The 18,437-nt window shown below is 39.0% G+C and overlaps 1 protein-coding gene across 1 annotated transcript in view; it reads left to right on the plus strand.

The window, feature by feature from the left end:
- The window catches only part of LOC136877307 (esterase B1), a 67,806-nt gene that overhangs the window by 24,238 nt on the left and 25,131 nt on the right, over window positions 1-18,437 (plus strand). Inside the window, exons 5-7 of the mRNA XM_067151239.2 lie at window positions 881-1,080; window positions 6,274-6,445; window positions 10,852-11,033. Of these exons, the coding sequence (XP_067007340.2) occupies window positions 881-1,080; window positions 6,274-6,445; window positions 10,852-11,033 (554 nt within the window). The remainder of the gene's footprint in view (window positions 1-880; window positions 1,081-6,273; window positions 6,446-10,851; window positions 11,034-18,437) is intronic.

The raw sequence follows: 18,437 nt of genomic DNA on the forward strand, positions 1-18,437 counted from the left end.
TTCTTTGACAGTAGTTTATAGGTATATTTTCATACACAATATATCGACGTTTTAACATGATTTGTCGGGCCAAATGAAGGGGCCTTTCGTGTTGTATACGACCCCCAGGCCGCCAATTGGAAAACTCGCTGTAGAGCTTGGGAATGGAACTTGTCCTCATACAAAGATTACGATCCTGTACCATAATAACTACCTGGCCCCTTTTGCAACAAAATTCGATTATCTTCCCTTTCCATGCGACCACGAAATTATTCTACATCGATTCCTCTTCTCGATTTTTGTCGGTTAGAATGTGAATAAGCCTTTTACGGACAAGCATGGAACATTAACATGGTATTTCTAAAATATAACTCAGGCACTTGGGGCTAGATAATGGTAAGCCACACACTAAAAATGTTGAGATTTGTAAGCTTTTCCTACCTGCTAGGGAATGGCAAGATATTGGCTGAGTAGTATTTGGCGAAACCAAGACATGGCAGCACATATTCTGTTGCGACGTATTGCACCAAGACAAAACACCTGATTTATGGACCTTTTTGTACTTTCGGATGTCTTTTCTGTAAAATTCACTTAATGTGGATCACCATTATCTGGCTCCAAGTACCTCAATTGTACGTTAAAATTCGAAAATGTTAAGTTCTGTGCTATTTAATCCAACACAAGGCCCAATAAGTTGCAACTGCACGTTTAGCTTCAGATATCACAATGATGATGATGATGATGATGCTTGTTGTTTTAAGGGGCCTAACATCGAAGGTCATCGGCCCAATATCACAATAAAGCAGGTAATGAAGCACATTGAACTCATATAGTAAACCGTAGCAAACGACCAAAATGTCCTATACAAAATGAACGAATAATAAATGTGTTATTTTTGCAGGTCTATTCCAACGCGCCATTCCCCAGAGTGGTACGGCTCTGAACTGGTGGGCCGTAGCTCGCAAACCAAAGGACCGGGCATTCCGCCTCGGGCATGCTATGGGATGTAAAACGAAGGATCCTAAGGAGCTCATAGAATTCCTACGAAATGCTGAGCCTCAGCAGATGTATGAAGCTTTGGAACCAGCAAGAACCAAAGAGGTAAAGAGATGGCTGCTTTTTTATGACTACCACATTATAATTGCATTTCAAAATTTCTTAGTGAAGACAATCTGAAGTACATGACTGCAAATATGTAACTTTCGCTTAGAATGTGATAGCCAAGTGACACTGTCACCGACTTCTTACCAAGGTGATCGCGGTTGGAATCCCGGCCAATGCACGTGAGGTTTTTGAGATGAAAATTCATGTTGTAGTGATTCCCGTTCTAAGTAAAACTACAAACTTGCTTGTTCTGGTTTCTATGAGTACTGCCAAAATTGTATAGAGCCACCCCGTGAAAGTCATCTGGCAAAGGTTAAAAACACACTTTGTACAGTTGCTCAAACAAAGAATGAGCGCAAAGTTCCTCGCAGGTTCACTGTTCTCCGAAACAAATGAACCTATAGGATAATGTTTAAAATCCTCCCTTGCACGAATTAGTGGGATGATGATCAAAAATTAAATACAGCATTTTTGTAATATTTCGGGTCCAATGGATCACTCAAAGCTTTATTTCAGTAATTTACACCAACACCATGGAAATAACACCTTGTCCACTGCAGTGGATTTCATGCATTAATAGATTCATCCTATACACATCATTTCATTCAGTCTTTCATTTCCTTGTATGGAAAATGGCAAAGCAGTCTGGACAGAGTAACACATTACACTTTGTACAAATGTACGTTGTTTCCCGCTTGCATTGTTCATCCCGGCATCGATTAGCATTTTTTATGTCTATGAGTTTCGGCCAGTGATTTCCCTCACGAAACCTGATTTCTGGTGTAGTTTGACAGACTTGCCAGCATTTCACTTTAGGAGAAATTCAGCTTGGGCGACCTCTCTTGACACATGTTTGGTCAAGGGCACCAAGGCTAATCAGAAATCTTGCTACAGAAGCTTTGAAATCCAGCAAAGGCAAGAAGGAATTTCCTGCTTGTCTGTGCAAAAACTAACAGTTGACAACATGTAAGTCTATGAAGTGGAAAAACACTATCAAATACCATCTCTTGTTCCGGTGACGATGCGGGTAAAGTGTAACATATTGATGTACAAGGTCTACTCCTCCCATGTGTGTATTATAAAATCCAACTCCGAAGGGCCGTGGTAAACTAACTGTTGTTTTGTATTTATTACTCCATCGTGGGGCCAGGTCTTGAGGTTGGCTTCCTGCACATGCTGAGGCGATGTGAACAAAGGAGTTATCAATCCATCGGGTAACTACAGTATGACGTTGCTCTCGTTGGTTACCAAATCAAATGAGTTTCATTCTAGCTTTATTTAGCTCTTTCTCGGAAGGTAGTAACAGCTGAGCCCCTTGAAGCCTGTTAGTACGGCAAGTTTTTGTACTATAGATACCACGTTTCTGCAGTTCTTCATGCAAAGCTACACTGGCAAAATAAATTGTCAAAGAATACTTTGTTGTTTTGTTGTTGAATATCATCACCTACACGAAGCACAGCATCAGCACATACCCCAAGTTCACTCGCAAATTCCCTTCCACCACTTGCAACTTGGTAAACTTCAAGCCTATGCACATAGCCCGAACTACTTGATCGAATCCACACTTTCAGTCCCCATAGCTTAGGTTTTTTTTTAATGTACGTATAGTTTCAGTGTGTTCCGACCCTTGAAATGGATAATAATTTCAAACCGATTAACAGGCATTGTTTTGACATGACTAAATTAATTTTAAGGAACTTCTTTATTTCAGCTTCAGTAAGGTGGAGATTTTTCTTCCCGTTCTGCGTCGCATACAGATTTGTTTGGAACGCAATATTTTGTTACAGTTTAGGAGAAAGAAACTGAAGTGCAAAATCTATTGGATGTTCTCCTTGGATGTTCAACTTATGTTCTGCCAAATATCACCTTCTTCTTCTTCTTCTTCTTCTTCTTCTTCTTCTTCTTCTTCTAGCCTATTTCAATCCACTGCTGGTTGTAGGCCTCTTCCATATGCTTCCATCATCTTCGGTCTTGAGCCACTTGGAACCAACGTATTCCAGCCATCAGCTTTATGTCATCGAGCCATCTCTTCTGGGGCCTTCCAATGCCTATCTCGTGTTCCCATGGTCTCCAGTGAACATTCCTAGAGGAATAGAACCAGAAAATTTATTGTCTGTCCTTGACTATGTGTAACTGGGCTCAACTTTCCTCTTATTCTGAGAAGTGGATGCCTGCCTTGGGGATGTATCTGTAGTAGGGGTATCAAAAATAGTTCGCTCTTCTCCTCAGCTTCTTCCCTTGAGCTCGACCGGGGAATAGTGACATTATGCGGGATCACAGGTGTTGCTTCCCGCTGTTCATCTGCGTCAATATCGTCAGCAATTGTACAGTCTGAGTCATCTGGAATTTCTTCCATTGTCACCTGTATTGGGAAAAAGGTATAAATAATAATGATGTCCGGCTCCTTAGCTAAATGGTTAGTTTGCTGGCCTTTCGTCACAGGGGTCCCGGGTTCGATTCCCGGTTGATTTTGCTGGCACGGGGGCTGGGTATATGTGTCGTCCACCTTCATCACGACGCGCAGGTCGCCTACGGGAGTCAGATCAGAAGACCTGTACCTGGCGAGCCGAACATGTCCTCGGACACTCCCAGCACTAAAAGCCATACGCCAATAGTAATGATGATGTAAAAAGCATATGATGGTTGAAAGTAACTGAATGAGGATGTTATAAATGAGACAATATGCTTATTATTAATCTATTGTTAGGCTATTGTTATAATATAAATAAATATAGGTATGCTATTAAAAATAAGTAAAATTACCGGACGAGTTAGCCGTGCGGTTAGGAGCGCGCAGCTGTGAGCTCGCACCCGGGAGATAGTAGGTTCGAACCCCACTGTCGGCAGCCCTGAAGATGGTTTTCTATGGTTTCCCATTTTCACACCAGGCAAATGCTGGGGCTGTACCTTAATTAAAGCCATGGCCGCTTCCTTCCCATTCCTAGGCCTTTCCTGTCCCATCGTCGCCATAAAACGTATCTGTGTCGATGCGACGTAAATCAGCTAGCAAAAAAAAAAAAATTAACCCTTTCCGGGTCACGGCGCAATATATTGCGCCTCGCGGGAAGTGCCCCAGCAGTTACGGCGCAATATATTGCGTGTCGAACTTCCAAGCATCATATCTTCGCTTCTCTTTGACTTTCAGCAATGATTGAAGAATTTGTCGTATCTGCCATCTATCGGCTATATTACGGAAGCTTGCGCTAATTTGTATTCTCTTTGGGAACGCTGTTAACTTAAATTTTTTATGTGAATGTCTACCGCACTTGCGAGTCAATGCGATCTGATAAACATGGCTGCTCGCAGGCAAGCGGAAGTTTTTGAAAAGTGATGAAAAAATGTTTGAAATATTAATGAATGATGAAAGTGAGGGTTCAGATTTGTGTGAAATTGACTTAGAAAGTGTTGACGATATTGTGCCCGAAGTTTCAACTTGTGAAGATGAAGGTGTAAGTGACAATGATGAAGAATTATAACCAGCTACCGCGAAGAGGCAGAAACGAAATATATCAACTGATCATCGGGTCTGGGAAAAGAAACGGGTATTAATAAATTTTTACGTACTGATTTCGGCTATAAGCCTGATCTTGCCGGAATCCAGGATCAATATTTGAATGAAAACTCTCCAGAACTAGACATTTTCAAAATAATTTTTCCGCATACCTTAGTGGAAAAAATAGTCATAGGAACGAACTTGTATCACTCGCAATATGTAGAGAATAATTAGGTCATTTCTCCCACATCCCGAGCGTCAAAATGGACTGATGTTACTGTCGAAGAAATGTATTTGTTTTAGCAATAAGTATTAATGGGTCATGTAAACAAACATACCTTGGAAGAATATTGGTTTGTGCTCAGCCCCGTGCTTTGAGGAATATCATACAAAAAAACTTTTAAGCAGGTAAATTGTGTGATATTGTTGTTTTTCATTTAATTCATCTGTATTTTATCCATTTTTGTGAATATAATGTCCAATGAGTGTGTTTTGCTATTTATAGAGAGATTTATTTATGTGCCTGTAAAAACCTAAATTGTGGGGTATGTGAGCGTTCAGAAAACCCGACCTTGAATTAAATAACCGGCATGACTGCGCATGCTTGACGTACACCACAGTGGATACAGGCAAGCACATGGTTGTAACCATTCATGCATACCGTCCACCATAGTGGACATGAACATACAGCGCAGTACACATAAAATGAGAAAGTTTCTGAAGAAAGGAAATGTCACACAACACCATGTATACTATGATAAAAAAAATAATTATAATTTCTTACCATATCTTTACTTCTTTCATAGAAGGATTTTGTTGTTATTGTAGGACATATCCACGAAACTTTTAGTGACACTTCGTTTTACGGGGGTGAGGAGTAAGGAGGGAGCTACAACGGTTCCGGTAATACTGCCAACTGAATGAAAATGAAATATGAATTGAATCGATAGTATGATCGATCGATATGAATTTTCTAAACCGTTTCCGTGTAGGAGTTCTAGGTTGTTCCTGTGATGTACTTTGATTTTCCTCATTCATGTTCAAGCTTAACCTGTATTTTGACTTTGCTGTGTAAATAATAACAGTATTTAACGCGTTGCGTAATTATACCAGCAGATGTCTCACGGCGATGCATAATCGATTCATCAGAGGTTGCCAATTACAATCAATCAATCAATCAATCAATCAATCAATCAATCAATCAATCAATCAATCAATCAATCAATCAATGGACGAATGAATGAATGAATGAATGAATGAATGAATGCTGATCTGCATATTTTATCATTTCTTCAAATGTATTTTCTGGCGTACCACATACCAATCGTTTGCGTACCGCGGATTTAAAATCTCCTGGGTAGATTAATCCAATGCTCAATATTGGGTTCCATCAAGACAAAAATAAATAACATGTATAGATCCTATTCGAACGAGTTAGAATTTTAATGGTATATTCCTTACTCTAAGACTATTTTATTTTGCTATTGTATATACTTTGTGATGATGCAGCGTAGCAAAAGGTGTGTTTGTTAATGGTTAGTTGTATTGTATTCTCCGAATACTATGAATTGGAACTGTTAACTTGTCTGCTCTTTCTTTCTTACAGCTTATTTTTGGACCAATGCGGTCAGTATACGCACTTCTGAACTGTATCTGCTATTTTAAATGGTAATGAAATACTTTCTTTCGCTTCACAGGAGAGAAAAAGATTCATATGGTTCACGTTTATCCCATGTGTGGAGCCTGAAATAAAAGGTGAAGAAGCCTTCATTCCAAAAGATCCGGAAATCCTACTGAATGAAGGGAAGTTCAACCGTGTACCTATGATCATGGGGTTGACATCCCACGAAGGGATTTTAGTGCTAAGAGGTAAGAGCATTTTCATGTTACTAATGCCGTGGCCAGCAAATTAGGCGGGTCAGAGAAATTACGCTGTTTCCAAGGTTATATAGCAACTGGCGAAGAAATGTCTAATTGAACACATCAGCTCGGAGCGCGAGGCTCTTTGTTCTCTCCCAGACTCCTGATGTTACCTTCCACAATTTTGAAAAACAAATTATACTACAAGCTTCAGGAAATACTGCTTTTCAGCGGTATAACTATTTTCCATATAAACCAATTAAAATGATTGATTTATATAAGAGCTTGAACATGTAAATTTAAATCCGTAAAATCATTGCATTGGAATATTCAATAAGCGGCCATATTTTTGTTTCTTCGGCCAATAAAATATTGTCTGTGGAAAAAATGTATAGGGTGGATGCATAAGTTCTTGCGGTGTTCTTTTGGATTGGCAACAATGCGGCGTGAAGGGATTGCTTATCGTTATTCCGTTGTTCTAACTGAGTTTGGAGTTTGTGTGTTGTGAAACACAGGTTTTCTTGATTGTGAACGTATTATTTGTGTATATTTTAGATACACGGATATGGAATGTCAAGTTGAGAAAAGTGAGGATTTTCGACACATTTTGCTCTTTGAGTTTAACCGAGGATCCAGTGCAGCAGGAGCTGCGAGAACAATTTGTGAGTGTACGGGAATGAAGCAATTGCTGAAAGAACAGCACAAAAATGGTTTTCTCGCTTGCGAGCAGGACGGTTTGATTTATCTGATGATCCACGTTCTGGAAGACCTTCAGATTTTGACGAAAATTGCTTGAATGAGTCGCTTCATGAGAATCCTCGTCAAAAAACGCGGGAAATGGCGCAAGTTTTTGAATTAGACCAGTCAACTATTGTACGCCATTTGTATTCGATGGGGGCACAGAAATTGAGTATATGGGTACCACATGTGCTAGTGACAGAAACAAAAATCAACGAGTAAACATCTGTTCGTCATTGCTTTCCCGGCACCGGTTGGCTTGTGATAGGCACGAAGCATTCCTTTCGAATATTGTCACCGGTGACAAGAAATGGTGCCTGTATGTCAACATGAAGAAGAGAAAAGAGTGGCTTAGCCCCCCCCCCCCCCTCAAAAGAAAAACTTCCCCGAGCCAAGGATAGTGCCCATCCACAGAAAATCACGTTGTGTGTTTGGTGGAACAAAGATGCCATTCTTCACCATGAACATCTTCCGAAAAACGTAACGATTACCTCTGCTGTGTACAGTGACCCGCTGAGACGGCATGCCGTTGCTATTGACAACAAAAGACAAGGACGACAACCCGTATTTATTACTCCATAATAACGCTCGTCCACATACGACGCAATTGACCAAGGGTATGATTGCTGAACTTGGCTGGGAACCTCTTCCCCATCCTCCGTATCACCCTGACCTTGCCTCCTCAGATTTCCATCTTTTTCGCTCTCTTTCTAACCACATTCAGGGGCAAGTGTTTCCTGACGAAGCTTTTCTTGATCAATGGATAACAGATTTCTTCCAGTCGAAACCAAAACAATTCTATAGGCGAAGCATTCAACTGCTACCTGAACGTTGGCAGAGTGGCAGTGAATACATCACTGAGTGATTGTGAGTTACAGTGCGTGACAGTGACAGTAAAATAAAATATAAAATATAAGAACCGCATGAACTTATGCATCGACACAATAGAAAATCGTCCAACTTATTTTTTTAATACCTGAAACATGTTCCCATGGGTCTTTTAGTTTTCCTTGAAAATGGCCGGTAAGCAGCTATATAAATGTCGCTAGCTGAGGTTGTTCGGGTCGCTTGCGCCTGCGCAGGACACATTGTAAGTATTTTCGGATTACGTATTAATCTGTATCAATTTTATTAAAATATTTTTATTTGTTTATGATTTACAATATAACTTTAAATACTTGAATATTATATATTGGACTGTGTAATATAGAAAAGAGAACTACTTAGAATACGTGGGCATAGAGCGCACCGGCTTCGACTAGGCAGCACTGCACGGTCAGCTTTGCCAATCCGTGCTCTCAGGTGAGAGACTCTCGATCATCTGTCGCTTCGCCGTCCCCATATCTAACAACAGAGCAGTTTCCTTCACCCGCCTAATTCAGTGGCTGCAGGTTTAGAGCTGTTAGAAACGGACATAGAGGACTGTTGAATACCCATTAAAGCAAATATTTTTTTAAATGTTTTAAATATTTTTAAACAAATAAAGAAAGAAAGTTCTGGATTTAATAGAAGCGATTGTCATTTGCACAATGCTAAAGACGATCTCTTTGTAGTTACGTATAGAACTGAATCACTAAAGATATGTAGACAAAATATGATTAATTTACTATATGAATAAAGATACCTTGACGAATATTGAATTTGCATGACCGCATTGTACTCGAAATAAACTTTCAACGTATTAGGTCGTGTTTAGTACATGTAGTACGTTTTCAAGAGATGCCAAGCACAGAAAAAAATGACCAAACGGACACCATTGGGGTCTGAACCCATAACCTTCCGATTTCGCATCGGATGTTGCGGGATCGGATCCCAGTGGTGTCCGCTTGGTCCTGTATTATTTGTACTGAACACGACCTAATAGGTCGAAAGTCTATTTCGAGTAAAATACCTGAACTTACCCGGTTCCTTAGCTGAATGGTCAGCGTAGTGACCTTCAGTTCATAAGACCTCGGGTTCGATTCCCGACCAGGCTGTGACTTTATCCAGGGTTGCTTAATTTTACTAGTTCGGGGAATGAATGTTTGTGATGATCATCATAATACCTTCCTAATTCACATACAGCACAGCACATTAGCAACCCCTAGCATTACACAATAGTGAATGCATCCTTTTACATGGGGTTGGAGGCAGCGGAGACATCCAGCCGTAAAACTGGGCTTAACCCACTTTAGTGACTCCAGGTAATTGATAAAAAGGCCGGGAATTAATAATAATAATAATAATAATAATAACAATAATAATAATAACAATAATAATAATAATAACAATAATAATAATAATAGAAACACATTAACGTTTAATTAGTAACATATTTACTTATGAATACGCATGCATTTATAGATCTCTCAGACGTAGACTATTCGAGATACAAGTTACTAGGTGAGCCTAATTAGTGAAGCCTGCGCAAAACTTCAGTGGGAGTGTATGTTATTGGCCTTGGTCGACATCTTCGGTAAAGAGGAACACATCGTAACGGTATGTGCGAGTTTCACCGCGAACTCTTGTTGTTAGTCAGCTGGGAGCTTAAGCTCTGTGGCGCATACGCTTTCGTCACGGAGACGTTTCACAGATAACTCACTCATTTCTTTAAATAATCTCTACGCAGGTCTACGTTATGTACGCAAAGGAAGCAGTATGGAAAAAAATCATATATAATTATGAGTGTTACCCCATTTCTGTAGCGTTTTCCTTTTCTTGTCTTACGGCGACTATAGCACAGGACAGGGCTAGGACTGGGAAGGAAGCAACCGTGGTCTCAATTAAGGTACACTTGCCTGATTAAAAAATAGGAAACCACGGAAAACCATCTTTTAGATAGCCGACAGTGGGTGTCGAACACACCATCTCCAGAATACAAGGCGCGTTTGTGTAGTTCTAAGACCATTGATAGATTTCGTAATACCTCAAGCAACTTCCTTCTGATTCTTAAAAGGTAACACACCTGACACAATTTTATGTTCATAATGTAGCCGAATATAAGTGGTGGTGGTGATTTTTGTTTTAAGAGGAAGTACAATTGGGCAACCATCCTCGCCGAATATTAAGTAAGACCATGTCATAGCATTACTGTTTATACTTCTACCGTTAGTAACACTATGATGTTTCAGAATTAACATGTAGACCATATTTTTTGTTTATGGGGAAGAAGTGAGCTGAGCAAAAAATATATCCTGTAGTAGCTCAAAAGTTATTGCTATGTGTTTTACGTCTCACAGACATGGCGACGATGGGATAGGAAAGGCCTAGGAATGGGAAGGAAGCTACCGTGTCCTTAAATAAGGTACAGACCCAGCATTTGCCTGCTGTGAAAATGGGAAACCACGGAAAACCATCTTCAGGACTGCCGACAATGCCAACTCCGCCCGGTGCTCAAAAGTTAACGCAATTGTTAATACGTTAGAGACTTACAATTATAAAGTTACATTAACATTTAAACATGCACGGCAATTTACTTTAGAAACAGAGTATATGGTATCAATAAGAAATAACTAATTTTATAGGGAATAATAATAATAATAATAATAATAATAATAATAATAATAATAATAATAATAATAATAATAATAATAATAATAATAATAATGGCTCTATCTATTGACAACCATGTGGTTACGGGATTTATGCACGCAGTCCTTATATTAAATACTTGTATTTCTGAATATTCGTCATTTCAGATATTATCTCCGACCCTTCATTGCTGGACGCAATAGATGGAGACTTTGAGAGGTTGGTTCCTGAAAATCTTCAACCCGCTAAGAAAGACCTCAGGATTTCCAGGCAACTGAGCGAAAAGATCAAGGATTTCTACTTCGGCTCGGAATCAATAAGTGAAGAGACTATCCATAAATTTGTTGACGTAAATATAGTTATTATACAAGCAAAAGAATTATCCTTCTCACACTAAACTTAAAAGACTGAAGTGCAATGAAAATGAATGATATATTTAATAACAAAAAAGAAAAAGACTTCCGGCAGGTGCACGTGTATTGTTCGCTAATTCAGTCCTGTTTACCGTCAAAGTAGAACCCGAAAACCGCCCCTTTCCCTTACGACCATTAGACAGCATGACGCATCAGTAACATTGCCTAAACATCAATACTGTAAGACGCTGGGGTTACGAGGCGTAGTGTGATCATATTCCTGCATTCCAATGTATTTATTATTTATTTATTTCATTTATTGTTCAACAGACATTTCTGCCCACTTACATAACATTTCCATTTCTTGTTTCTATTGTTATAAATAATGTATACTATTCTATACTAACATACTAATATATAGTGCGGTTGGGGGCGCGCATCAGTGAACTCGCATCCGGGAGACAGTGGGTTCGAATCCCACTGTCTGCAGCCCTGAAGATGGTTTTCCTTGGTTTACCATTTTCACACCAGGCAATTGCTGGGGCTGTACCTTAATTAAGGCCACGGCCGCTTCCTTCCTATTCCTAGCCCTTCCCTCACCCATCGTCGCCAAAGACCGATCTGTGTCGGTGCGACGTAAAGCAAATAGCAAAAAATACTATTATATAAAGAGGTAAAGTTTATATGTATGTAATGGCTAATCTCAGGAACTACTGGACCGATTCTAAAAATTCTTTTACTAACGTAAATATTCATTATCCCTGAGGACGTGGACTGTATTTTATTTTTAAAACAATTCTAGGGGGAGGCACAGTGGGGAGATATAAAATTAACAGGCTAATATAGGCGAAATATCGAATTTGTCGTATAAGGACGAGACAAAGCTCTATTTAAGCCCCTGGGCGTAAAGAACAAAACTCGACCAGTCCTACGGGCCCGAAAACCATGTTTTAAGGCCCTGAAACAAATCATTATGGAGATATTGGTATCACACTACCCCTGCTCTAGGAATCGGATAAAGAAATGAACTGCCATAACCATGGCAACGTCAACTCCAGGATTCTATAGCAGCGAAATTATCTACATTATCACGTAAACCTAACATGTTACAAACATGAAAATTGGTATTTGGAATCTCCCTTAAAATAAAAGAACACACGTTTTTGTTTTCAAAGATCCACTTAAGGTGCGAGGGGGGTGGGATGAGGAGTGAAAGAAGCGAGGAAGGAGCTGAATTCTTTATGAGGATACATATTATATATCAGAAACTGAAGATGTTACAGACGTTAAAGTTGGTACTTGGAATCTTCTTTAAAAATAAAGGAACACACTGTTTTCTTGGAAAATCCTCTTAAGGGGGGTGAAAAGAATAAAAAAGCGGGTGAATTTTTAAAATGGGTATCTTCTTCTACTACCGCTTTCCTCCACATCTGTGAGGTTGCGGGTGCGAAATGTGGATTTGACCCTGTTTTACGGCCGGATGCCCTTCCTGACGCAACCCTATGTGTAGGGATGTAATTACTATTGCGTGTTCCTGCTGTGGTTGGTAATGTGGTATGTTGTGTGAATATGAAGAGGAGAGTATTAGAACAAACACGAACAACCTGTCCCCGAGCCAGAATAATTAATCAAACGCGATTGAAACCCCGGACCCAGCCCGGAATCGAACCTGGAACCCTGAAAATCGGAAGCTTCAACGCTGACCACTTAGCCAAGGAGTGGAGCAGTTTTTAAAATGGATATATCTACAGTATATCTCATAAACTTAACATGTTACAGACGTCAAAATTAGTGTTTGTAATCTCCTTTTGAAATAAAGAAACACGTACTTTTTGTTTTCGGAAAATCAACTTAAGCTGGAGATTGAAAATAGATGAAGAAGGAGTTGAACTATCTTTCTGAGAATACTTATATATATGGAAACTAAGATGTTACAGACGTGGAAATTGGTATTTGAAATCTCCTTTAGAAATTAAGAAACTTTCTTTTTCGACTTAAAAGAGGAATGTTTCTCACATGTAGAATTCCATGTCGCATGTTCCAGATTTAGCTCTGCCAATAGCCTGGTCTCTGGTGGTATTTCAGCAGGACATATCAGATCAGTTGGATTCAGGAGGCCAGTTGGATTGCCTAGCCATGGAACATGGAACATTATTAAAGAAATTGGAGGGAATAGGATTGGACGTAAGGGTTATACGTTGGATAATGACATTTCTAAATTCAAGGGTTCATAAAGTTAAAGTCGGAAATAATGTATCACAGGAAGAGAAAGTTTTGAAGAGAATTGCACAGGGTAGTATAATCGGTCCGTTACTTTTCTTAATATACGCAAATGATTTAGGGAACAATATAACATCAAAAATAAGATTGTATGCAGACGACATAATTGTTTATAGGGAAATAAATAACATTGAGGATTGTTCAGAATTACAAAGGAACTTTGAGAGTATCCAACAATGGGTTGAAGAAAATAATATGAAGGTTAATGGAGGCAAATCAACTGTTACAACATTTACAAACAGGAACTTTGAAAGTGAATTTGAATATACTTTGGATGAGGTAGTTATCCCAAAAGATGGCTGCAAATACTTAGGTGTGAGATTTGAAATTAATTTGCACTGGAAGGGTAATGTTGATGACATTGTTGGGAAAGCATACAGATCGTTACATGTCATAATGGGGCTACTTAAAGGACGCAACCAAGAATTAAAAGAAGAAAAGTTACTTAAGTATGGTTCGTCCATTATTGGAGTATGCAAACAGTGCTTGGGATCCTCACCAAGAATACCTAATAAAAGAAATAGATAGTGTGCAGAGGAAAGCAGTAAGATTTGTAACAGGGGATTTCAGGATAAAAAGTAGTGTATCAGAAATGTTAGAGGAACTTGGGTGGGAAACTTTAAGTAAGAGAAGGGAGAAAACTAGACTTATAGGATTGTATAGAGCCTATTACAGGAGAGGAGAAATGGGGAGGAATCCGTGAGAGGCTTCAGTTGGAAAATAATTATATGGGCAGAACTGACCACAAGTATAAAATTAGAAGGAATTTTAGCAGAAGCGATTGGTGGAAATTTTCATTCCTTGGGAAGGGCGTGAAGGAGTGGAACAGTTTACCAGGGGTAGTGTTTGATCCTTTTCCAAAATCTGTACAGATATTCAAGAAGAGAATAAACAGCAACAGAGAAAATAAATTAAATGTTAGAGGGCATTCGACCAGTGCAGGTTATTGTAAATAAAAATGTGTGTGAATAAATTAATTCCATCCTCTGATCTATGGAGTTTGGACAGCCGAACTAGGGGACTGCCTGTAGGGGTGAAGTACAGTAGGGACTTCGAGGGTCCTGGGACCGCTACGGTAGCTGTGAAGGCCCTTCAGGAACTCTGACAAGTGGTGGAAAAAGGGGCCCTGATTAAGACCCAGCAGGTCGTTATACTACTTACGTTCCAAAATGGGTAAAAATAAATAAGTAAATAAATGCAATGAAAATTTTAATCTTGTACCAGTTGTATAGTATTATTTGAAGTAATTCCACATACTGTATACGAGTTGACTATGTTTGTAAGTACAGGAGATATTATAAGTATAATTTTGTAAACAATATAAATTTATTAAGGATGAGCTATGTGTTTTATAGAAAAATTGTTAGAATAAATTGTGTAACATTGTATTCTAGGAAAATTTTCTCCTTCTCTTGTTAATTTAAAATTTAGTGCTTGAAAATAATGTATTTTAGTGTACCATTTGCCATCGAGGTGGACACCTCATTTGGAAATGAAGAGATTTTGATTTGATTTGATTTGATTTGATTTGATTTGATTTGATTTGATTTGATTTGATTTGATTTGATTTGATTTGATTTGATTTGATTTGATTTGATTTGATTTGATTTGATTTGATTTGATTTGATTTGATTTGATTTGATTTGATTTGATTTGATTTGATTTGATTTGATTTGATTTGATTTGATTTGATTTGATTTGATTTGATTTGATTTGATTTGATTTGATTTGATTTGATTTGATTTGATTTGATTTGATTTGATTTGATTTGATTTGATTTGATTTGATTTGATTTGATTTGATTTGATTTGATTTGATTTGATTTGATTTGATTTGATTTGATTTGATTTGATTTGATTTGATTTGATTTGATTTGATTTGATTTGATTTGATTTGATTTGATTTGATTTGATTTGATTTGATTTGATTTGATTTGATTTGATTTGATTTGATTTGATTTGATTTGATTTGAAGTATGGTAGTCTATATGGCACTCTAATTTATGTCATTTATTTATCATTTTAAGACTTTACATAAAAGTGAAGCGTTGCTAGGCACATAGAGCTGTCCTTAGAAGCACCCAATCAACGTTTAGATCCACCTTGCATTTCTTTCCCCTTCTGTCGACAAATTTCAGCCGGATCCGCTACACAAGTCCCTACGCCCTTCTGTCAAAACCAAAGTTAGTTTTATCCTACCAATATAAATGGTCCGTTATTGGACATTATAAATTTTCCAGCTAACTCATTCTTGGTTGCCAGCGTTTCGCCCTCGCGTGCTAGGGAGGGCTCATCAGTTGGTACCTAGCACACCTACCAATACGCTGGCTAGTGCATACCGTGGAGGCCACTGCGTAGACTAACTGAAGCCACCGGCGGTGCCAATGCACTAAGAGACTTTGTCTCAATATCAAAATTGATGCCTGCTTGGCCATCAGATGATATAGATGTTGATTCCCATAGGGAATCTGAAATATTTGTCCTGAATGAGTAAATTTATAATACCAATATAAATGGTCCGTTATTGGACATTATAAATTTTCCAGCTAACTCATTCTTGGTTGCCAGCGTTTCGCCCTCGCGTGCTAGGGTGGGCTCATCAGTTGGTACCTAGCACACCTACCAATACGGTGGCTAGTGCATACCGTGGAGGCCACTGCGTAGGCTAACTGGAGCCACCGGCAGTGCCAATGCACTAAGAGACTTTGTCTCAATATCAAAGTTGATGCCTGCTTGGCCGTCAGATGATATAGATGTTGATTCCCATAGGGAATCTGAAATATTTGTCCTGAATGAGTAAATTTATATACCAATATAAATGGTCCGTTATTGGACATTATAAATTTTCCAGCTAACTCATTCTTGGTTGACAGCGTTTCGCCCTCGCGTGCTAGGGTGGGCTCATCAGTTGGACCTAGCACACCTACCAATACGCTGGCTAGTGCATACCGTGGAGGCCACTGCGTAGACTAACTGAAGCCACCGGCGGTGCCAATGCACTAAGAGACTTTGTCTCAATATCAAAATTGATGCCTGCTTGGCCATCAGATGATATAGATGTTGATTCCCATAGGGAATCTGAAATATTTGTCCTGAATGAGTAAATTTATAATACCAATATAAATGGTCCGTTATTGGACATTATAAATTTTCCAGCTAACTCATTCTTGGTTGCCAGCGTTTCGCCCTCGCGTGCTAGGGTGGGCTCATCAGTTGGTACCTAGCACACCTACCAATACGCTGGCTAGTGCATACCGTGGAGGCCACTGCGTAGGCTAACTGGAGCTACCGGCAGTGCCAATGCACTAACACTTCCTCTTAAAACCAACACAGATAGGTCTTACGGCGACGATGGTTTTGGAAAAGGTTAGGAGTGGTAGGAAACAGCTGTGGCCTTAATTTAGGTACAACCCCAGCATTTACCTGGTGTGAAAATGGGAAACATCAGAAAACCCCCTTCAGGGCTGCTGACAGTGGGGTTTGAACCCACTGTCTCCAACAATGTTACAAGATCTTCGGGCTTATTGCAAGTTAGCAACTTCTACAAGAAACACACAACACTCACATTTCGTAGCAAATGCTATCGATATATAATAGAACTGCAGCTGCTATTTCAAGTTCGCAAAGGCTACTACCATACTGGCTGTTATGAAATAACTTTGTCAGAGATAACCACTGATCTCTATACATGGATCGCTGATGGCAGGTCTCCGCTGCAGGAGAAAGTACGCCAAGTTGAGCGCGCGGTTCGCCATATTGGCGTACCCATCCTAGAGCTCTCCTTATGGGGAAGCAATGATAATATAGTCAATTTTAAATCGCAATTAATGGCGCGTTGGAATAATTAAAATATAGGGACATGTTCACTCAAAGGATAAGGACATTGGAATCACCGACACGTCGTTCCGAGGTCAGTAAATCTTCGGGATAGCAACAAAAATGAGTGTATAATAACGGCCGACAAATATTAACTTAGGTGCTGAATACATGCAATTAGCGATCGGTAACACAATACGAGTGAAAATCAGTTTCTGGAAACATTGTTGTAAATTGTGTACATGTATGTCACGAAATTATGCATTCTTAAAATGATGTACCTATAAACGTAGCTCACTATGTACCTATAAACGTAGCTCACTATACAGGCCTAGATTCGACATACCATAATCCGTGCTTGATAACGAATTCCTGTTTCCTGTTTCTATGAAGTAACGCGCAGTTTATCAAATTAAAATATCATTGAAGCAAATGTACACATTCATAAAACCAGCAAATATTCAAAACTTGTCTATATATCACATTACCTGCAGCATAATTCACTATTACAGACCTCTTTAATTAAATTCAGCTACCAAAGCAACATTGATGGTCATCATCAGAAATATGTAACACCCGTTAAATGAGCCCCAAATACCACAACTAGTATAATGGGATAGCCTAAAACACCCACCACACTTTGCCTTCTCCCACCACTCCAGTGTCTGAAACCCATAATTATTACTGATGTAAATAAGGTCTAGAATTCCTCCAGACTTCATTTTCTAAGATTGTTATAAGGTCACGCCAATTATTTCATCAAAACCGTCAGTTTAATTATGACAAATAAATAAAAATATAAGTAACTTGCAGTTAAATTGAATTGAATACAGTTGGCTATACATCACTTCTAAGGCGTGCAGTTTGTCCATTTTTATCTAAATAGTCTTCCTCAACGTGATGGGAGCAGAGAACAGCTGTTTTAGAAGGCTCCCAAGTCTCCCACCTGATTCTCCTAATCCATGATCTTAGATGTTCGGGTTTCGAGAAAGGAAACCAGAATATGCGAAATAAGATACAATAAACCTAAAACTCAAAACACTACCCTAGGAAGATTATTATGTACAATATAAAACTCACCGATGAAATGATTTCTTCTTCTGCTGATCGTTTCTGTTTGTACATCCATAAGCTGAACACTGCGGTATGTTAATACCCGGTAGGATGCTTCTTCATTCGCATTTCACATAAATACATGCACATTTCAATTTAATTTTGTAATTTACAAGCAGTGTCCGCCTCTGTGGTGTAGTGGTTAGTGTGATTAGCTGCCACCCCCAGAGGCCCGGGTTCGATTCCCGGCTC

Source organism: Anabrus simplex, chromosome 7, assembly GCF_040414725.1.
Source record: "Anabrus simplex isolate iqAnaSimp1 chromosome 7, ASM4041472v1, whole genome shotgun sequence".
In the NCBI taxonomy this organism is placed as follows: Eukaryota; Metazoa; Arthropoda; class Insecta; order Orthoptera; family Tettigoniidae; genus Anabrus; species Anabrus simplex.